The sequence below is a fragment of the Acomys russatus genome, chromosome 24 (assembly GCF_903995435.1).
Source record: "Acomys russatus chromosome 24, mAcoRus1.1, whole genome shotgun sequence".
Classification (NCBI taxonomy): domain Eukaryota; kingdom Metazoa; phylum Chordata; class Mammalia; order Rodentia; family Muridae; genus Acomys; species Acomys russatus.
The window spans coordinates 12,938,032-12,961,380 of NC_067160.1; the positions used below are offsets into that span (position 1 = coordinate 12,938,032).

General features: G+C 40.9%; 1 protein-coding gene and 1 non-coding gene across 3 annotated transcripts in view; both read left to right on the top strand.

Moving 5' to 3' along the window:
• The window catches only part of Chn1 (chimerin 1), a 156,259-nt gene that overhangs the window by 21,720 nt on the left and 111,190 nt on the right, over positions 1-23,349 (top strand). The window contains exons 1-3 of one of the 2 annotated variants that reach the window (XM_051166128.1): positions 20,202-20,278; positions 20,598-20,636; positions 22,182-22,237. In XM_051166128.1, coding sequence (XP_051022085.1) covers positions 20,206-20,278; positions 20,598-20,636; positions 22,182-22,237 — 168 coding nt within the window. In that variant the 5' untranslated portion in view covers positions 20,202-20,205. Of the gene's footprint in view, positions 1-20,201; positions 20,279-20,597; positions 20,637-22,181; positions 22,238-23,349 lie in introns of those variants that run through there. The other variant, XM_051166127.1, reaches the window with a different exon arrangement.
• LOC127207796 (U6 spliceosomal RNA) lies at positions 11,278-11,384 on the top strand. Its single transcript, XR_007832997.1, has one exon. It is a non-coding gene; the product is annotated as a U6 spliceosomal RNA (small nuclear RNA).

The window sequence follows — 23,349 nt, forward strand, 5'->3', positions numbered from 1 at the left end:
AGTATTTGAATACATTAAAAAAAAAAAAAAAAGATGTCTGTCTTTATTGTGCATCAGTGTTTTGCCTATATTTATGTCTGTGTAAGTGTCAGATCCCCTGGAACTGGAGTTACTGACAGTTGTAAGCTGCCATGTAGGTGCTGGGAATTGAACCTTGGGAAGAAGAGGCAGGGCTCTTAACCACTGAGCCATCTCTCCAGCCCCTTGAATACACTCTTTAGCCTAGTGTTGCACTCTTGGGCCTGCACTGAAGCATCCCTTCAAATACCAGCGCCTGTGTGTGAGCAGTTTCCGTGGCCTTTCTTCTGTTCATGTGACCTTATGCAGATTGCCTCCTTTTCATTCTCAAGTAATTGGCTTTGTGTTTGGTCCTTCTGACTGAATCAGTATTTCTAGGTGAGCTACCTGGCTCTCACCATTGCCTGGTTTAGAAGCATCTCTCTTATCCATCACAGTTATGAACATGTGCAGTGAAATAATATGATTGACTGTGCTGAGGGTGTTTAACTGTGTTTATGCCTTTGTCTTTCAGTTACAGATTTTCTCATCTTTAAAAGGTATTATGAGTTATACCTACTTCTTAAGATTGTTTTGAGTGCCGGGCGTGGTGGCGCATGCCTTTAATCCCAGCACTCGGGAGGCAGAGGCAGGCGGATCGCTGTGAGTTCGAGGCCAGCCTGCTCTACAAAGTGAGTCCAGGATGGCCAAGGCTACACAGAGAAACCCTGTCTCGAAAAACCAAAAAAAAAAAAAAAAAAAAAAAAAAAAGATTGTTTTGAGTATCAACAAAACAAGCTTAAAAGCATTAACAAAAGCATGGTGAATTCTAAGTTCAGATTTACAAAATCTACTACTGTACACTAGCTGTTGGCATTCAAACTAATCTCAAGACCCATTTATACTACTCACCACTACCAAGAGCCCTGTGGCCTGTTCTTGTTGGGGGAGTGTATGTCTTACTGTTAGGAGTGAGACTTTCTGGAAGTAACGTGTGTATACGAAGGCTGACTGATGGATTAGAAGTTCTGTGATGAGGAGAGGACGGAATGTTATTGTCTCAGAGCCCATTTAACTACAGTTTATCTTGAGCTATTCTTAGCGGTTTCCTTACCCCTCTATCTGTCATACCTAACACCCTGTCACTAAAGGTAAAGCCAACCTAACACCCTACAGATACAAACAACAACAAAACCTTTTGTAGTGTATTAACAAAACCTAGTTTTCACCAGGCAGAGGACGAAGATTATTAAGCATGTAAGACCTATAGCTGAGGTGTCCCCACATTGCTGAACTGCCTGTTCTCGGCATGTTATGTAAAAAGTGTCTTTGCTTTACAGCTTCCTTTGTTCTGTTACTATAGAAACTTACTGAAACTTCTTTCATGTTGGAATATGGATTTGGGCTGACATAAATCAAATTTGGTCACTAAAATTTAGTTACAGAATAAACAGTCTCTTATTCCTTTTGAGATGAAAGGTGTGTTTTTGTGTTGACAATATTCAGTGTATTTAAAATTAAGGTCGAGGAATAAAGAAAATTACCAGTTAATTTAAAAATAATATTAAAAAAGCTATTATATGCTAGAATAAATAACATTTCATTAGAAATACTTTTATAAAGTAGTGAGCAGAGGGTTGTGGTATTTTGTTTGTTGGTTATGACATTTTTATAAGCCTCTGTCTGACTATGGAGAATTGGAGATCATATCTGCACCTGTCTTTAGGACTATGATTTTGAGTGATGAAGAAATGCTGGCTTCAGACAGGTACAAAGTTGGGGAAAAAGGAAAGTATTTTAACAATCTTTTCAGATAGCTACAGATTTTCTCTGAGGCTACAATAAAACTTGACAAATAGTATATTCGTGTGTGTGTGTGTGTGTGTGTGTGTGTGTGTGTGTACATGTTTGTGTACATAGTGTATGACTGTGTGTACATGTGGTGTGGCTTCCTCAGTCCCTGTCATTTTATTTGTTTGAGATAGTTTGTCACTGCAGGAGCTCACTGCTTGACTATATTTTTAGGCCAGCAAGCCCCATTGATCTTCTGTGTCTGCCTCCTGACACTGGGATCATGGACTGCACAGCCCTGTCAGGCTTTATGGGTGCTGGGTTAAGCCTAGGTCCTATGCTTGTGTGATGAGCACGTGACCTCCCCAGCCTCCCGCAGGCAGCAGTTCTGTAAAAGTGATCTGTATTGCAGACCCTGAAGCAGTACCAGAGGTCAGTTGGCACTGCTAACATTAAGATTAATTAGTGTATCTTATATTTAGGTGCATTTTTTACTCACATATGATACTATATTATTGTGTAGTTGGTATTTCAGAAAGATTAGTTCATGGAGTTGTGCAGATCTCATGTTAACACATTTCATCCTACAGTGCATTTACAAAGTAAATTCTTTAACTATAGCCATCCATCTCATTGGAAGCCTTTAAATATTAACAATCTGTTAAGCTTGTGGTAATTGATAAAGTTTCCTCAAATCCTAATTTCCACTTGAAAGCTTGAGTTGTATGACTAGTAATAAATACTGTCAGTTTTCTTGAAGTGACAAGCTTACCTTGTTCACTTTAAAGAAAATATCTATCAAATACCCACGTTGATTAGTCATGGTTTGTCAGTCATTCTTTCAAGTGAAGTGGTGTTTATGAAATTTGTGGTCAGCAGCTCTCAACTCTGATGTTCTCAAATGTGTTTTTATTCAAGATTGTTAACTACTGTGTTCATCGTGCTCAGTAACCAGATAGATAGATGTGTCTTATATAGCTTCCATTTTGCCACGTAGACTATAAAAAAACAACTGTATCTTCAGGGTTGAGATTTACTACAACCAGTAGTTCATCAGGACATTCTTAGGTTAAAGGCATTTTTCTTTCTGTGATATGAGCGCATGCTGTTGAAGTATATAATGGCAGCCATAGCACATTGTTTCTGCTTTGTTTTGGGGTTGAGATACCCTACCATTGCCTCTGCACCACCAATGCAGGGTGAGGGAGAATAGCAAGTGTCATGGCGGTTTGACTTTTCAGATAAAGGAGCAGGAAGTGAGGGAGCGAGCCCCAGAGATAGCATGGGGAGCTGCACTGCAGACTGGAGAGGCTGCCCGGTGAACATGAGCCTTTCATGTCTGACCAACTGTAGTAAAGCCAGAGAGGCTGGAGAGGAGTGAGAGGACGAGAGTGGCTTGTGGTAAGTGCAGACCTTCTCACTTTGCAGGTTTTGCTTCTGAAAACTCTGCATGTATGCTGCTTGGTCTTAATGCAAATTCTGACTCATGGGTAGGGTCTCAGCTTCTAGCAAGTTACCAAGTAATGCCTTTTATCACAGCCCTTTATAGTAGCAGTCTCTGCAGACAGACACGGAGTTTTTTGTTTTTGTTCTGTTTTCCTTCTATTAATTAGTTTACATCCTAATCGCAGCTTCCCCTCCTTCCTCTTCTGCCAGCCCCTCCCTTCCCCCTCCCCTCCCTTCCCCCTTCTTTTCTCCTCAGAGAACGGGCCTCTCATGGATATCAGCCAGTCTTGGCATATCAAGCTGCAATAGGACTAGGCCCATCTTCTCCTCCTGAGGCCGGACAAGGCAGTAGGCAACAGAGTCAGAGACAGCCTCAGCTCCAGTTGTGAGGGGACCCACAGGAAGACCAAGCTGTACTCTTATGACTTATGAGGGTTGCTTTTTATTCTGAGTGATCCAGGAAGCTATTGGAGATAATCCATCAGAAGGACGAGTCTTGGTCATATTTAACATGATTGGCTATAAATATTAATAGCTGCAGTGTGTTTATAATCCCATGTCTAAAATTCTACAGGCCAGTATGTTAAATTCAGGGTATTTGAGAGTTTAGAAAGGTGATGTGTATATATGTATAGTGTGTGTGTGTGTGTGTGTGTGTGTGTGTGTGTGCACGTGCGCGTGCACTGTAATACCCTCAGCAGCATCTGAAGCATTAGTCTTTAGTCACACAGTAATAATCACATATACGTGAGACTGATGGGCAGTCACATTATGGGGAAAATAAAGACTGTTCTCAGATATCTATTGAGGTGAGCGTTTACTACTTGTCAGTATCAGAGCATTATAAAAATACTGTGGGCTCAGTGGGCTCAGGTCACCGTTGCCAAATGTGTAAAAAGGTTTTCACTTTTCAAAACATTGGGATTTGAAGCTGCGGTAGCATGGGTTCCGTGTTGTGATTGCACTTGTCAGTTGTTCGTCATGTGTTCACGCTCAGGAACTCCTTTAAGAAGGCCCAGCTCGTGACATGTTCATTACAGGTGCTGTTGGCTACGTGTGTCAGCCAGAGACACCGCACTCCACATCCCTGGTCCTCTTCAGAGAAACCAAAACAAGCATCTATCAATTTGGATCTTTCCAAATTCTCTTTTCCAAGACTTTTTACATCTTGATACCCTGTACTATCATTGAGCAAAGTATAGTTAATTAAAATGTGCTGAGTATTTTATTATACTTTGGTAAGTTTAGCATTTACTTAGAATTATCCAACTCTAGTCATTTGTGGTTGACAAATCTGACTTTGGTTTCTTCTTTACTTTGTTCCATATTTGACTCTGTAACTTGTAATTTGAAGCAAACTTCTCTGTAGTTTTCAGTGTCTACTTTACCCCCCTAGTGGCTGCAAAGCTCTCCCTGAGAAGTCTAACTGAAATACAATGCATGTAGACATTATCAGGGGAGAAATGCACTAATCCTTTCTCACCTCAGTACTTTGCAGTGCCGCGTAGTGTCAGCATCCTTGACTCTCCTTCCCTGATAGACTCTCATGTATGGGTTAGTGCGTCTGCTTTCTGAGCACCTGGCCTCTACAGGACTTGAAAACAGTGGTATAAGGGAGATCTTGAAACAGGCAGTTTAAAGGTTCCATTGGCTGGGGAGTTCTATGCCCATGTGAAGAAGAATACACACTATATTGCTTTGCCCTTAGGTCCCTAGCGTGAGGGGAGATTTCTTTTCTTCAAGAATCTGGGTGTGCCATTGCTACAGAACGATGTTGAGGTATAGGAGAAATTATTTGTTCAAAATGATGAATTGGAAGAATGTGCATACTCTGTCTGCTGAAAGAGATGAGGGATGAGACAGCTGAATCAGAATTCTCCGATAGCTGATTAGGAAGAGCACCAGCAAAGGCATAGTTCATTTTAGTCAGTTTTTTTCTAGGAAAGAAAAAAAACTTGTATTTATAAAAATCATAGTTTTTGTCTACTCAACACAAAGCGAGACAAAAAGAAGGAATCTCAGTTGAAGAATTGCCTCCATCAGATTGGCCTATGGACAGGTCTGTGAGGGAGACATGTTCTTGATTGCTAGCTGGCATAAGAGAGGCGGCCCTGCTGTGTGCACTGTGTGCCCATCCCTGGGCACGTGGCACTGGGCTGTATAAGAAAGGTGGCCACAGGCCAAGAGAAGTAAGCCAGTGAGTGACGGTCCTTCCTGCTTTGAATCCCTGCCCTGACTTCCTTAGTGGTGGATTATGACCGATAAGCCTTTCTTTCCCCAAGGTGCTTTTGATCAGTGTTTTATCACAGCAACAGAGAAGCAAACTAGGGCAATAGAAATGCTGAAAATGCTGTTTCTTGGGTTACATTTTTAATATATGGAATTTCTAGTGCTATAGATAGTAAAGTCTAAGCTATGTTTGGAAAAATGTGCTCATCAGATATATTTTTTATTGTGGTAATGTATAAAATATGCTAAATTTTTTAAAGGTTGAATTACAAGAAATTAATAAAAATTAACTTACTGCATTTTAATTTTACACATATGAGATGCAGATAGAGGTTCTAACACTTGCCACGAATGGATGACTTTTCCATGTTGTGTTTTCTGGGGTAGAGAAGTTCAGGAAGTGTGTCATATTTTTAAAGGGAGAGTGTTTTGCTTACCCAAATAGAGTCCATAAGGCAGCCTGTTGAGAGTATTGAGATACTAGAAAGCCTTGGCAGGAGTTGAGTCTCTTCTTGAAGTGTCCTTCAGAAACTGGGGGCAAGCAAATCTGAGGACTTTTTGTAAAAGTGCCAGCCTTCAGGGCAAACACCAGAAACCAAATATTTTAGGGAGAAAGTCTCAGAGATATGAGTTGTATCTAGGAAAAAAAAAAAACAAAAACCCTGCCCCCTTCCTTTTAATTGAGTTGGGATGTATGTTACAGCTTCTTGCTTCCAAGAATGTACTGGAAAGACCTGCACGAGCAGCAGGACTCTGTGGAGTCTGTTGGCCAGCTCTGCCTCTGCCAGGTCGGGGAGGAGAAGCTTCACTTAGGTCTTGAATGAAAGGCCAAGCTGCAATTGTGGAAAGCAGAGTGTCCAAGTTGGCTTTGGTCACGTTAGGAGGAGGCTGTGCTGTGGCTGCTGCTAAGCCAAACGTTTAAAAATACTTGTTTTTGGAGATCTTTGACAAGGTTATCAATGAGCATGGTTGTGTACCATCTCAGATCCCCCCCTCCCCCAGCATATCAACACTTATGGGTACTATTCTCTGAAGAATTAAAAACAATGATTTTGGGGGTTAATTCTGTTGCAGTTGGATAATGACACATCAGTTTTCAAGTTTGAACAGTTTTAAATGATTTGGCTTTTTAAATTTTTGATATTATTTGTTCCTACCCTTTCTTTTCTCTAAATCTTCCCATGTACCCTCTTGCCCATTTCAAATTCATAGCCTTTTTTCATTAATTATTGTTACATACATAAATATAACCTCCTTAGTTTGTATAATGTATATACTTGAGTGTATATTTTCAGGGCTGACTTTTGGTATTGGATAGCCAACCTATGTGCTCTTCCCTGGGGAAGACTATTTCTCCCACCCTCAGCATTTCTTAGTTTCCTGTCCTTTGTTGAGGCCTTGTGAGTCCCCATCCTGTCATGTCGGTGAGACATCTTAGGTGTAGTTTCTGACATTACTGGAAGACTCAGCCTCACAACAAACACCCCAGTCCTCTGTCTCTTACAGTCTGTCTTTCTGCCCCTTCCTATGGAATGTTCCCTGAGCCTTCGGTGCAGGAGTGTTTTGTAGGTGGGTCCCTTAGGACTGGGCTCTGTAACTCTACATTTGGGTTGGTTGTGCTTTCTGTAATGGTCTCCGTCTGTTGCAAATGGGGTTTGCCTTGGTGAGCGTGAGGACAGCTGTGTAGAGTGTAGTTACGGGTGGCACTGCTCTAGTAAAGTAGTGGTTGGAGGTTCTCCTTCAACATCAGCGGCTTCATTAGCGCCGGTGTTTCCAGGGCCAGGTATGATTTTCCTCTTGTTGAGTGAATCTTAAGTCCAGTTAGAAATTGTGTTTGCACTGGGCGTGGTGGCGCACGCCTGTAATCCCAGCACTTTGGGAGGCAGAGACACGTGGATCTCTGTGAGTTCGAGGCCAGCCTGGTCTACAAATTGAGCCCAGGACAGCCAAGGATACACAGAGAAACCCTGTCTTGAAAAACCAGAAAAAAATCAACAACAACAACAAAAACCCCAAAACAACCAAAAAACAAGCCTCTTTTGGCCTATATGGGCACCTGCACAAATGTGCACATGCAGTACACATATACATGAATAAAAAGAAAGAAGGAAGGAAGGAAGGAAATAAATAAATAAAGTTTGTATGCCACTGCTGCACCTGAGGGTTATTACACCATCTGGTCTTTGTTGTGGTTCGTAGGTGTCATAGCTGGGTAGGACTGTTGCTTACCTTCCTCCTTGGACGCTTGCATAGGGTCTTCTGGTACCAGAAAGCTAGCTCTTCCTCAGGGAGGAGGCTTTCAAGTCAGGTCCATCTCAGAGGCCTCTGGGCCCTGCATCTGAAGTGTATGGTGTCTTCAGCAATACTGATGGACTTTTTGCCTCTGAGAGGCAACCAAGGGGAATAGCCATAGCCTGTGAGTTTTGGGAGCCTCTTGGACAACCTTCATTGACAATTCAGAAGAGGGTTCCTCATGCCTGCTGTTGGGGTTTTAGGTGGTGTTAGCCCAGAGGAGAAAAGTTAATCAAAACTATGTATGTATATTCATTTATACACAGATGTGTGTATTACAGGTTTGTTTGTTTTAAGGTTAATAGTATTAGTCCTTATGAGTTTTCAAGCATCCTTACTGTTATGTTACCCTCTTTCCTTCCTCTTCTGTATTTATCTTCACCCTCCCTAATTAGAGCCCCCTATTTTCCTATTTTCTCATTTCCCCCCACTATTCCCCTTGCTATTGCTCTCCAACCCCCTTCCCCAGCAATGGTCACTTAAAAAAATATATTTACTTGTTATACAGTATTCTGCCTGCATGTGTGCCTGCCTGCCAGAAGAGGGCACCAGATCTCATTGTAGATGGTTGTGAACCACCATGTGGTTGCCGGTCAGGACCTTTGGAAGAACAGCCATCTCACCAGTCCCAGCAATGGTCACTTTTAACTTTCTTAGTTTCTGTAGTTACTCTAGGATATGTACCCACTTCTGAAGATTTAAAGCTAGGAGTCTCAGATGTTGGAGAATACACAAAGTTTATCTTTCAGGTCTGGATTATTCAGCATGACTTTTTTTTCCCCCTACACCCACCCATTTACTTGAAAAGTTCATGATTTTACTATTCTTTATAGCTGAATACTGTTCCATAGTGTATATGTACCACACTTTCCTTTGTAGAAATATTTGGTTATTTTATGTATATGAGTATTTCACCTGCATTGCTATGCATGCCTGGTGCCAGCAGAAGGCAGAGGAGAATGTTGATCCCCAGGCACTGGAGTTTCAGATAGTTGTGAGCTGCCATATAGATGCTGGCGCTTGAGCCATGGTCCTCTGGGAAAACAGCCTTTCCCTCCCTCCCTCTTTCCTTCCTTCCTTTCTTATGTTTTGAGACAGTGTTTCTCTGTGTCACCTGGTTGTCAAGGAACATGCTGTGTAGACCAGGCTGGCCTGGAACTCCCCCTGTCCCTGCCTCCTGAGTGCTAACCACCTGGGGAAGCAACAGCGCCCTTAACTGCTGAGCCAACTCCCCAGTCATTTGTACCACACTTTGATTATCCATGCAACTGAAGGACTTTAGGTCATTTTCACTGCCAAGCTATTGTAAATAGAGCAGCAATGAACGTGGCTGGGCAAGTGGAGTAGATGCTGCGTCCTGTGGGCATATGCCAAGGAATGGCTTTGCTGAGTCATGTGACAGTTTTAGCTTTTTGAGAATGCTCCACACCGATTTCTGTAGTGGTCATACCAGTTGGCAGTGCTTCCAACAGTAAATGAAGTTTCCCTTTCCCCCATCTCCTCCAGTGTCTGTTAATCTTTGCCATTCTGACTGGGATAAGTGAAATCCTAAACTTATTTTGATTTGTATTTCCCTAATGACTAGAGATAATGATCTTCTTTTTTTTTTTTTTTTTTTTTATACTTCTTAGCTTTTTGTTTGTTTGTTTTCCCTTTCTTTTGAGAACTCTCTGTTCAGGTCCCAGCTGAATAGCTAGCTCAGCCATTTAATTTATTTGTTTCTTTATTTTTTGAGTTTGCTTGTATGTTCTGAATTTTCATTCTCTGTCAGATATATAGGTAGCAAAGATTCTTTTCCATTTGTGGGCTTCCTCTCAACCCAGTTGATTGTTTCTTTTGTTGTTGAAGATTTTTAATGGGATTTATGAAGTCCCACTTGTTAATTGTTGGTTTAATTGGTTTGGCTACTTCTAAGGATGAATTAACTGACCCAATTTGGCCATGGCTTTGCTAGCTGAATTTTAATTATTTCAGTCGAAGTGTCTTCTTTCCATAGTTTGAATAGTTTTCTAGGAAAAAGGTACAATGAAGGTGTGAAGTATCTAGAAACTTAATAAAGCTCAATTTTAAATGCTTTCTCCTTAGTGCTACATCGTATATACTGTTAAGAGCCTTTTATTTACTGTGAATTGATTTCCAGGAAACTTCTTGTAAAGGTTTATTCTCTTTGTGACTCTTTCAAGCACTAGCAGTAACACTTGTTTGGTATTTATTGTTTGACTGTTCTTGTTCTAAATGATCGCTTTATCACAACCGAGTGTTGTGGTCATGCCATTGTTTTGCTGTGTCCAGATCCTGTACAGAACAGAATGAACACGGGCAGGAACTCAGCATCAGTACCTTGCTGTTTCACATTAAAATGGTGCAGAAAGGAAAGGCTTTTGTTGTCAGTGTTTTTCTTTGCTGTTCTTATTTTAAAACTGAGATAGGGCCAGGCGTCATGGCACACTCCTGTGATCCCAGCACTCAGAGAGGCAGAGGCAGGTGGATCTTTGTGAGTTAGAGGCCAGCCTGGTCTACAAAGTGAGTCCAGGACAGCCAAGGCTACACAGAGAAACCCTGTATAACAAACAAAACAGAAACAGGTTCTCCTGTATCCAAAGCCAATCTTGAATTCTCTGTGTAGCTGAGACCCTCCTGCATCTACCTTCTGAGTGCTGGAATGGTAGGTGTGCACCACCATGTGGCTTATGTGGTGCTGGGGTGTATCCGAGGCCCTGTGCGCACCAGACTCTACCATCTGAGCCACACACATCCCAGCTGTAAACAGTATTACAGAAGTCAAAATTAAATTTTAAACCAGAGGTAAACTGAATGAACATATTTAAAATGCTTAAAATGTTCATGAATTGCTAGTGTAAACTATTTAAAATTGGATCTTGTCTTTTTAGAGAATATCAATTGTATGGTTCAAAAGTTGTTTGCTTTGAACCTTTAAAAAGGAGCAACCTAAATTCAGCATTGTAATCTGTTCTGCAATGGACCACTTACCCTTTCAAATGGAGAGTTTAGCAAGTTTAACCTCATCTAAGAAGTATTGTTAAATCAAAGAATAAGACATAGTAACTGCAGGTACACAGCAGTATCTAATAAAATCAATGAGGTAGTTGAAACAAATTTTCTTCAAAATTTAGTCATCTTTAACAACATCTGTCAATGTAGATACAAATAGGGTCTAATTGGAGAAAGTATAAAGATTTGATCATATATAATGTTTTAATCTCAAAGAATCAGCGTATTAAGGTGTTTATAAATAAATTTAGTCCTACCAACCACTAAATGAGCCCTTTTGAGAAATGTCTCCTAAGTGGTCCTAATGTTAGCACTATAACATATCAAAAGAATTATCCTAATGTTTTCATGTACAGTTTAAAGATTTCTGCATACAGGCATAGATAATATCTTGAAATATTTTACTATTTAAGGGAAAATGGATATTCCAAAAATAGTTATATATACATGGGAGGTTCCATGTAGCAAAAAAAAAATGTGACACTAAGTCCTGTAAAAATGCTTACCTTTGTGTTTGCTTTGGCAGCACATATACTAAAATGAGAACGATACAGAGAAGATTAGCATGGCCCCTGTGCAAGGATGACATGCAAATTCGTGAAGTGTTCCATATTTTTTAATGATGAGATATGATGTATATTGATTTACATTCAGAATTTTAGACTCACCAAGATAGGAAAGATGTCTTCTTCAAGGCTGCCAAATACAAATAGGGAAAATACTATGAATGTAACATATATATATATAAAATCCCTGATTATTACATGGTTCTTCTTGCTGTAGGTAGTTTACTGTATATATGTATAATGATATAAATGTATATGTAAAAAATCTGTAATAAAAATTGTTTTAAAATGCTTACCTTTATGTTTAAAAAATTCATGTGAATTTAAAAAATATATATATATATTTAAAGATTTATTCATTTATTTATTATTATACAGTGTTCTGCCTCCATGTACACCTGCACACTAGAAGAGGGCATCAGATCACATTATAGATGGTTGTGAGCCACCATGTGGTTGCTGGGAGTTGAACTCAGGACCTTTGGAAGAGCAGGCGGCGCTCCTAACCTCTGAGCCATCTCTCCAGCTCCTGTGAATTTTTTTTCTAAATTCACAATTCTAGGAGCTAATCAAAATCAAGGGGAATTTAATTAAGAATCTCTTGTTTTTTGTTTTTTTGTTGTTTTGTTTTTTTTCTATAACAAATGCTTGACATTTCACAGTCTTAACCAGGAAGTAGAAGAGTCTAGAAGGAAGGTGGCACTTTACTCTGTGTACGTTGACTACAGAGCTGAGTGGTCTTCTGAAGCTCACAGTGGGAGCATGTGTTCATGCCGGGAGCCCTTGCAGAGGCCCCTATGGGCTTAGTTAAAGGACAGTTGGCCTGATCAATTTCCATGTTTTCCTGATCTTTCAAATAGTTAAACTTGCATAATTTTGTTTAAAAATGTAAAATTACATTTAATTATTATTTATTGTATGTGTGTGTATACTTGCACACACATACACATGGTGTTAGGGCTAGTGTGTAGAGGTCAGAGGACAATGTGCAGGAGTTGGCTTTCTTCTTGCAACCTGTGTCAGTCCTTGAGCTCCAATTCAGCCATCAGGTTTGACATCAAACGCCTTTACCCGGCCCAGTCTTCTGTATTCAGTGTTTGTTGTTGTCTTTCTGAGTCAGGACAAAGGTTCACTGCACAGTTTTCTAAAGAACATACAGATATGTTTAAACTGTCATTAGGGGGGCCTTCCCTCCACTAGCTCCAGGAGAGAATGATATTCCAAGGGCATAGACAGGGCCTGTCACCTCTCTGGCGTTTGTGGGACCCGAGGAAGTGTCAGCAGTGTGTGGGCTCTGTGGTCTGTAGAGGACCTTGGCCGAAAGCAGCTGGCTTAGAGTTGCTCCTGTTACTGTCTCTGTAGGTGTCTCTAGTTCCCTCATCACTTCCCACTGCCCCTCCCACATGCACACAGAGAGATCATCCACATACTTACTTCTTTTTATTTTTTAAAAAGTGAACCTTTCACTTAGGAGATAGTTAGCTTAGTCTATATTTTCATAGTTAATTATCTGTCCTTTTCATGACTTTTTACTTTTGCATTGTGTCATGGAGGAGGGTGTCTCAGGAGAACCCATCTTCATATTTACCCTGGTCAAAGATGAGGCTTCTCCTCTGCTTTCCTGGACCTTCCTAATGCTGCAGGCTTTTGTTTTGTTTTGTTTTTAATTATAATACTGGAGATTGAACCAGAAACTTGTCCATGCAAAGGGTCTATTATTCATCTACATCCCCACTTAATTAATGATTTGAGATAATAGTCTCATTATATGGCCCTGACTAGCCTGTAACTTACTTCAAAGACAAGGCTAGCTTCGAACTCACAGAGTTCTGCCTGCGTCTGCCCCACTCATGCTGGAGTTAAAGGTGTGCGCTACTACACTGGTCTCTCTTTAATTCTAATTTTAGTTTGAGACAGGCCCTCATAAAATAGCTAAGGTTAGTCTTTAATTTGCTGTGCAGTCCAGGCAGATCTTGAATTTCCATGCTCCTGCCTCAGTTTCCCAAGGAAGTTAATATAGGCACACAGCACTGTGCGCAGCAGTGCCTGTGATTTTGAGTTTTGTTTTTTCTGCTGAGGTGATTTCTCGCTGTACTTTTTATTTGATTCCCTTATGGTTAATTGTTTTATAGTTTTATATTTATCTTCTGAGAAATACCTATTTAGGACTATCACTCATTTTTAGGATTGCGTTGTGTGGATTTTTGCCATTGAGTTTTCTGAGTTCCTTACATACTCTAAGTATGTCTGGTTTGCCTTGTTTTTGGAGACAGAATGTGGTCTCACCATGTGGTCTAGGCTAGCCTAGACATCATAATCCTCTTGCCTCAGCCTCCCAGAGCATTGAGATTATAGGTGTGAGCCGCTACGCTTAGATTCTGCATTCTGGATATTAATTCTTTGCCAGGCATATAGTTTATAAATATTTCTTCCATCCTGTAGACTGTGTCTTATTTCCCTAATGCTTGTCACCTGCACCATGCCAGAGCTCTGTCAAGCAGCTGTTCATGAGTCATGTGTTGTCTGGTTCTTGTTCCTGGTTGTGCTCTAATGATGGGCATCTGTGTTCTTGGTCTGGTCTGGTCTGGTCTGGGTAGATTTTCTGATACAGTCAGATGCCAAGAGCTTTTAAGACATACATGGAGATTAGAATCTACTGCTTATTGGTTCTTGATAACTTTATTTCAATTAGCTACTGCTCTGTCCTAAAAGAACACAGGATTTTCAATCCTCTCTGTTACCATAAATTTATATGGATGTATTTCCTTATCAGGTGGAAGGCCTCTTACCCCACCCTGTACCTTAAATACACTGAAGAAGTGGTGGTTTAGAATAATCATTTTCAGAGTACAGCCCATGGACCACTAAGGCTTCCTAGATTTGCTCTCCTCGCCCCCAGCAATTCTTACACAGTCAAACTATTTTTTTTTTTTTTTTTTAACGGTAATTCCAAGGCATTTAGCTTTCCTCATCTAGTTGAGTCTTCCAGAAGTTATGTGGCGTTACTTGGCAGTGCAACCATAGCTATAGGGAAGTCTAGATGTCTGATAACAAGGACATTAAAATAATTTGCAAAGTGTGAGACCTTTCCTTTTAGGATTTTCTTTGCTTTTTTTAAGTTAAATTTAGTCTTTGGAAATTTCTTACCTGCATATAATGCACTGATCACACACCCTACCCTGTTTTTCCACCTTTCACTCTCATCAACGCCATTCTCTCCTCTCTGCAAGACTTCTTTCTTCCCACTTTGATGAGTGTTTGTTTCGTTTTTGGGTTGTAACTCATTGATTTCAGGGCCTTCAGCATGAGTATGGGTATAAATGTATCCACTGGACTGTGGGGGCTCACCAGTGGCTATGTCATTGAAGACAATGACTTAAAAGACAATCAGGTTTTGTTTTGAAAAATTATTTTTCATAAAAATAATACTACCTAATGATATTATTTATCATTATTGTGTATAATGATGGCATATGTTTACCACAGCACGTGGTGGCAGTCAGAGGACATCCTCACCAAGATAGGGCTTCCCATTGTAACCCTGGCTGGCCTAGAACTCACTCTGTAGAAGAGGCTGGCCTACAACTCACAGTGATCCTCCTGCCTCTGCCTCTAGTGCTGAGATTAAAAGCATGAGCCACCACCTCCCACTAGAATACACCTTTGTAGTATTCTGTTGTCTCCTTCCTCTTATAAGCTCTAGGAATCCAACTCAGGTTGTCAAGTTTTCTTGCCAAGTGCTTTTAATTGCTGAGCCTGGGTTTATTATTTTTATATGCACTGAAAAATACTTTCAGAATTTCTGTTCTAATTTTTATATGATAGATACAGTTTCTCATTGTTGGATACTCCTAATTCAGAAGGCTGATATCCAAAATGCTTCAAAATCCAACAATTTTTGAATAATGACATGATGCCCCAGGCATGGAAATTTGCATTCCTGATCTCATGTGGCAGGCAGATGCTATAAACATTATATAAAGTTAAGTTTATGTTGTGTGTAAGGTGTACATCATGGTATTTGTGCTTAGACTTGTCTCATCCTCAAGACGTCTTACTGTGCATATGTCAGCATTCCATGTCTGAGAAGACTACAATCTGAAGCACTTCTGAATATCCCAAGCATTTAGAATAATGAATACTTAACTTTAAATCAACAGATATTCATTTCTTTTTAGAATCCAGATTCTGAAGCCAGAGGGTTGACAAGCACTGGCTTATAAGGTTTAAACAATTTTTATAAACAGACTAACAGAAAGATGGAGTCTTGTTATGGAGTGAAGACATTTCTTTTTTTTTAATTTTAATTTTATTAATTTATTCAGATTATAGCTCAATTGTTATCCCATCACTTGTATCCTCCCGTTCCTCCCTCCCTCCTGCTTTCACCCTATTCCCCTCCCCTAGGTCTAAAACCATGGGGGACCTTCTCCCCCACTATATGGTCATAGACTATCAAGTCTCATCTTGGAAGCCTGTTTATTGTTTCTTTGTGTGCCATTAGGCCTCCCCACCAAAGGGAGGTGGTCAAATATGGAGCACCAGAGTTCATGCCGGAGTCCACATAACTGTGGAGAATGTCCTGTCTATTGGGTAGATCAGAGTAGGGGGTCGATGTTTATTACATGTATTGTCCTTGGTTAGTGCAATAGTGTGAGCAGACGCCCCTGGACCCCGATCCACCCATCACGATGTTCTTCTTGTAGGTTTCTAGGACCCTCTGGATCCTTCTATTTCCCCATCTCCTATATTTCTCCTACCTAGAGTCTCAGTAGGATGTCCTCATGTCTATCCCTATCTCCTGGTAAGTGAAGACTTTGTGGGACGTGCCATTTGGGCTGGTGCCCAATTATAAGTGAGTATACACCACGTGAGTCTTTCACAATTGCAGTTGTTTAGCTTAATTTCTAGCTGTTGACATTCCTGTCATGTTTGGACAGTCAGTGGTTGTCTGTCTGTCTGCCTGCGACCCCTACGACTTCCACCTCCAGTACTAGGGGTGGGGCCCAGGGCTTCCTTATGCTAGGCAAGTGCTTGTGCACAGAGCTCAACCCTGCAGGGCTTATTCTTATGAGGGATGCTGCAGTGACAGTGCAGCACTATTTAAATACTGCAGACTCTCACAGCAAGCGAGGCGTACAGAAACTGTCTTCAAAGGTAAGCAGAAAGAACTGGCGGGCCTGACACATAAACCCAGGGCTGAGCAGCCTCTTTTGTTTGTCTTTAGCCAGCACTCCAGCTAGTAAGTAATCCAGCCTCTCCCTGCAGGCAGTGTCCTCCAGCCCCGAACCCCAAGAGGCCTCTTTAGAGTTCCTTTTCCAAATGCCAGAGAGATTGATGCAGTTTAATAGAACACCACTTCTCCTCCTTATTTTTATTTCTGTTGGCACATGGGAAGTGGGGGGCATCCTCTCAGTAATTCAGCAAGATGTCATTGACTAGTGCAGGACAGAACTTCTGGTTGGTGTTATGTAAGTCCTGTGGTTGGTAGAACTGGAAGCTGTTGCGATCGGCATACATATAATACGTCATTTGCATGCCACATACCTTCCTAGCTCTATAGCTAAGCGGTTGCACATAAAGGATTCAGTCTAGTTTTCTGCCCACTCTCTTCTCTGCCTCATGTGGCATTTTGCACGTAGTAGGTCACTTATATGGTTCAGAGTTCAGAGTGCAACAAGGAAGCTGAGACGTGGACTGTGGTAGCTAGTTTTGTGTCAACTGGCCACAGGCGAGTATCATCTGAGAGAAGGGAATCTCAACTGAGAAAATGCCTCCATAAGATCAGGCTGTAGGCAAGCATGTAGATTATTTTTTTAAATTAGTGATTAATGTGGGAGGGCCCAGCCCAATATAAATCGTAAAACCCTTGGCTGATGGTCCTGGTTTCTGTAAGAAAGTGGCCAAGCCTGTCGATGGTGGTGCACGCCTTTAATCCCAGCACTCGGGAGGCAGAGGCAGGTGGATCTCTGTAAGTTTGAGGTCAGCCTGGTCTACAAAGTGAGTCCAGGACAGCCAAGGCTACACAGAGAAACCCTGTCTCAAAAAACCAAAAAAAGAAAAGAAAAGAAAGTGGCCAAGCAAGCAACTTGGAGCAAGCCAATAAGGAACACTATCCATGGCCTCTGCATCAGCTCCTGTCTCCTGATTCCTTCCCAGTTTGAGTTCCTGCCCTGGTTTCCCTCAATGAATTGTGATTCAGAATATGTAAACCAATAAACCCTTTCCTCCCCAAGTGGCTTTTGGTCATGGTGTTTCATCACAGCAATAGTGGCCCTAACTAAGGCATGGTCTATGACTAAGTGTCAAGACAGTGAATCTATACTTTGGTGTTAGAAGCACTGAGGTGACTACACGTCACACTCCTAAGGAACGAAGAACACAAGAGCAATGCTTATGTGTTGTTAATGAGTAGATAGAAGCAGGGTTTTCCTAGTATTGAAAAATGCAAATGAATTAGGATTTTGCGTCATTCAGGCAAAATTGATATAATTAATCCCCATAGCATATGTCCATATTTCAGGCCCAAAGGAAACTCCAATGCCCCAAGCCCCAAAAGTCAGTCCAAATATCCAGAAAGGATCTCAGTCTGGACTATAGGAGGAGTTCTGGCGGTTAGGTGAAAGCCAGTGTTCTTCAGAAACTTGTGAAACTGGTTCCCATCTATCAAAAGGAGTCATTTCTTTTACCTCTGACAGAAGGACACATGATTACCTGTGGCTCCTGTTGGCATACCAAAGTCCGTGTGGCCTCTAGGATCTGCAGCGTCCCAAGTACCTGTTACACCTCAAAGTCCGTGCCGGCATCCTAACCCTTTTCACTTCTCCCCTCAACTCCCCCAGCTCATGGGCTTCCCTTCCACAGCTAGCCTACTCTTCTTGATGTGTGCCCCTCCTGCTGCTTCCGCTGTGCTCTCTGTTCTCTGTCCCTTGCTAGTCTTCTCTCTCTTGCAGAAAACCTTGGCCATGTTCAGTCTACTTCTTTCTCTGCTCTGGATTCTTCCAGATGCCACCAGCTATTCTCTCTCTCTCTCATATCTACAGTAAAAAAAAACAAACAAAACAAAACAAAACAAAAACCTCCCTTAACCGTACCGTACCGTACCGTACCGTACCGTACCATACCGTGATCATGTCCTCAGTTTATACATATAATGTATGTGTTTCTACATATCACATTAAGATTTTGTTTCAGCCTAAATTTTATTATCATTTTTAAATTTTATTTTTATTTTTTGAGACAGAGTAGCACTGTGTAGCCTTGGCTAGCCTGGAACTTGTTATGCTGATGAAGCTGGCCTCAAATTAAAGAGATTTGCCTGCCTCTGCCTCATGAGTGTTAGGATTAAAGGTGTGTGGCAACAAAGCTAGCCTTAATAACCATTTCTTTGTTTATATGGGTGCTCTATTTTTATGTGTGTCTGCATGACAGAAGCGATCATCAGATCCCATTATAGATGGTTGTGAGCCACCATGTGCGTGCTGGGAATTGAACTCGAAACCTCTAGAAAAGCAGACAGTGCTCTTAACCACTGAACCATCTCTCCAGCCCCATTAGTTAAAGTTCACCTAAATTGGATGGTTTCCTAAGTAATGGCTTGTTATTTATACCCAGTCTACATAATTCACAGGATGTGTATTTGTAAACTTGCCTGCTTACTAAGATTTGCTTGTACTCCTGAAATAATTACTCAACATTTTCTAGGGCGTTTGTGACCTAGACCTGTGACTATTTGAGCCCTGTAACCTGCCTCTGCCCAGCTGTGGTCAGACAGTCCTCCCCTCCTCACTCAGCTTTCCCTTCGCAAAGCATCCTTTTGTGGTCTGCTTTGTGGCATTTCTGGATAAAATGCCCATGTCTCCTAGTGTAGTAGTGCTGTGTGGTGTTCCTGAATATGAGAAGGCTGTGATACGGCTCAGAGTGAAATTATACTTGTCAGATAAGCTGCTTATAGCAGTCATGTGGAGGACTGGATTCAGTGTTAACCAGTCAACTGTATATATTAAGACATTTCTAAAGAGGAACACATACAACCAAGCTCTGTTCTGATTGCTTGATGCGGATGCTGTGGTTAGAAACTGATCTCCGTGCTTCTCCTAAGAGTTCAGTATTTCTTCTAAACTCAGTGTGTGGGGATTTTACCCACTGGTACTACAGCAAAGGACAGTCAAGTGTTATTTGTTGTGTGACCTCATTATTTAATTACGCATACAGTTTTTCTTTTTCTTTAAGCAGAAGTATTTTAATACTTCTCCAGGCTGCTAAGCAGTTTCTACAAGACTCAAGCACTTCCTATTTTGTGTCCTAAGTCCAGCGTGGGTAGTTTTGCTGTGTCCCTCTGATACAGTGTTTGGGTGATTTATAGTAACACACCTTAAAGCAAGTGTGATGGTGCATTTTAAAGGTTGGGAATTGAGAGCTAAATGTTTTGATTTCTGTGAACATTTTACTTCAGTGTCAGGTTTAACTTCAATAAACTTTGCAGGATTTTTCTTGCCTCATTGGGGATAAGATTTCCTAATGGGTTCATGTGGATGCCAGCAGAGCCAGGTGCTGTGACTGGCTGCATACTTGGCTCCATGGTCTTGCACAGGCTTTGGCTGGCAGATGACCCTTCAGCTATCTGTGGTCAATGAGAATCAGGAGCACACTTGGCCCTTTGCCTGTCGCTGTCACTTTATCTCCTTCCCTTCCTTGACTTGAGAGCAGATGTTCACATCCTGTTCTTTGTTAGTCCCCGGGGACATTCTCTTCCATGGGAGCGTTTAGCATTTCCTGGTTTTGGTTGTCTGGGACATTTGAGGACTAGGATTTGTTCCTCGCACTCTCCTCTCTTCATGTTAGTAATTAGGTGTACGAGTCCCCCCAGATAATGGGGAAAGACAGAGAAACATCTATGAAGGCTAACATTATGCAGTCAATTGCACTGGAGAGGAAAATTTTCAGTAATTTGAGGAATTTTTCAGTGAAATAAGCATGAAGCCTAAATAAGGGAGGCTGTGTTGACTATTACTTGATGGCCATAAGAAATGATTATGAAAAGGAAAAATCAACTGTGCGGCCTTAACTTTCTTTGAATATTTTTAAAGTATTTTAATAAAATAAGGATTAAGGCAAAAAAAAAAAAAAAATTCTGAATGCATTTTAGTGCCTAGCAGTAGAATGGAAAGACACAGCCAGTATATGTAATGAGTGAATTAATGATTGAAGCATCCTATTTAAATATAACTTCAGTAATATTAATTCAATAATTTATTCTTTCAGATACAGATGAATATAGACCTCCTGTTTGGAAATCCTACTGTAAGTATGCACGTACATTTACCTCTGGGGATTAGAGTGCTTTTAGAGTACTGTAACTATTCACGCCAAGTCTGGGACTAACATGAAGGACCGTTTGTGTGAATGTGCTTCTCCAAAGCTCTGTGTGGCTCAGTGTCTGCGGTGCAGCTCATCTGTTTCAGTGTACAGAGTCCCATGCAGTAGGGCTTGAGATGACTTGTTGGAACAGCTGATAAAGCTAATGCATATAGAAACTAAGAGTTAGAGCAATTTAATTATTCGATCTTGATTGTGTGACAAAAGGAATATTTAAATCATAAATGAGGGAGGGGTCTATCTTAGCAAAATGAAATCAGTAAATGGAGGTAAAAGAAAAATGGTTTTAAAATTTCTTTCTCAAAGTACAAAAGAGGTGTGTGTGTGTGTGTGTGTGTGTGTGACAATTCTGTCGACAGTTTTAGATATACAGTGCATTCAAAAATCTTTGTGACTTAATTCTAGTTATTAAAAAACTCAAGATTTAGTCAATTTGTACTTTTGTTTTATATATATTAAACTTTAGTGGGTGATTTAACATCAAATGTAGCTGCACATGTTAGATTTGTTAGGGCATGGTGGGATATGAACACCTTTCAGTGTGATTCTGTAAGAAACTAATCTTTTACTGTGGTTCTTTAGAAATATTTTAAGTTATATTTTATTCACTTACTTTAGCATGTGAGTGCATGTATGTGGGTCCGTGTGTGCACAGATATGTGTGTCATGGCATGCATACAGAGGTCAGGGACAGTCTGTGGGAGTTGGTTCTCTCCTCCAGTGTGGGTTCCCAGATTCAGTTTAGGCTGCTGGGGGCTTGGCCACCCGCTGAGCCACTGTGCTGGCCTCACTGTGAGTCTTTGAGAGACTTACTTTACTGTGTGTGTTCTCCACTTTGGATTCAACAGAGCTTATAAAAACCTTAAAAATGCAAAACAATAGGGAAGCAGGATTGTGTTCAGCACCGTTCTTAAATAAATACAAACTGAAAGTCACACATAATAATTGTCAAGTGAGTGCGGTGTGGGACTGTGAGGAGGCGGTGGAGGGTGGTGTGTGTGCCATTTGTGGAGAGCAGCTCAGAACCAGCCCAGTTTGTTGTTGTCAGGGACCACTCTGGATCTGTTGTGTCACAGCTGAGGTTTTGTTTTTTGTAGAGAGAAACAGGAATTTGCTTTTGCTTTTGCTCCTCTGAAGTGCAGTGTAAATGTATGTGTGTTCTGATGGTCTTAAGTGACCCCTGTGAAAAGGCTGTTTAACCCTTAACCCCAGATAGGTTGTGACCCACAGCTTGAGAACCACTGTTCTAGAAGCTATTTGTGTTGATTATGATTTTTCTGCTTTTGTTTGCCTATCATTTGGTAACTTTACTTTGGTTGGCAGTCTTTGTTTTGTTCATACAAGTTTTTATTAGCAAGAAATAGGACTGTAGCGGTTTTCTTAATAGCATAAAAAGCAGCCGATTTCTTCTAATATGCTCCTAAGTTCTGTATAAGGAAAGTGACGCCTTTCATGTCTGCCTTCTTGTAGTGTACCAGCTGCAGCAGGAAGCCCCTCACCCTCGAAGGGTCACCTGTACCTGCGAGGTGGGTATGATGCAGTCAGCACAGCAAAAGCCCTTTGATTCTTCTGTTTCCCAAAAGCCAACCTTCCTTAGAGGCTTGTTTGTGGGTGTAACCATTCTCTCTGTGTCACAGCATAATAGTGTAATGGACTCATTTTTATTAGTGTCATTGGACATGTGTTTGCTGCTTAGGACATTATATAAGACATGTTTGTATAGTTTGAAATTATTCATTGTTCTTTAGTTAATTACACATTGTTTTTTACATTAAAATGTTTTATTCCTTATTTCTGATAATGAATTTGAAAGTATCATTGTATAATTATTGAATTATTTCTCCTATTAAAAGAAAGATTTAAGCCATAATTTAAAAAAATGAAAAGAAATTGAACCAAATCTGTGGCCTTTAATTACAACACACAGGAGGCAGAGGCAGGCAGATCTCTGAGTTCCAGGCTGCCTATTTTACATAGCAAATTACACACACGCACACACACACACACACACACACACACACACACACACACGGGGTGGGGTGGGGTGGGGGGGCCCGGCGCGTAGGAGGGAGACAGAGAGAGAGAGAGAGAGAGAGAGAGAGAGAGAGAGAGAGAGAGAGAGAGAAAGATGTGTGAATATGGTTGGACAAGATGTAAACATATTGTATACATGTATGAAACTACCAAAGAATAAAAATGAAAAAAAAAAACTTTGACAAAAATGAACAAATAACATGGATAATTTATTTTATATAAAATAAAAAGGCTATTTTGTATAGCATATGAAAAGATACAAACAAAACACCATAAAATACCCAAAGAAAAAGCTCACAAAAAATCATGGAGTCTGTTTTGTTTTGGCCAGTTACTCTTGAGCACGGGGCCTGCCTTGGAGTGTGGTTCATGTGCCCAGTGACACTCCATTGGAGGGCACTGATTTTCCCAGCAGATATCAATTGAAATAGCTTCTTGGGTGGCATGGGACTTTGTGTCTACTCTTCCTTCTCAGTGCTTGGATCCTCTCTTGTTTGAACCTGTGCTGGTCTCTGTGAGTTATTTGTATTAACCCTGTTGTGCTGGGGAAAACTGTTTTCTTGGAGTCATCCATACCCCTGGCTCTTAAAAATAAAAATCTTTC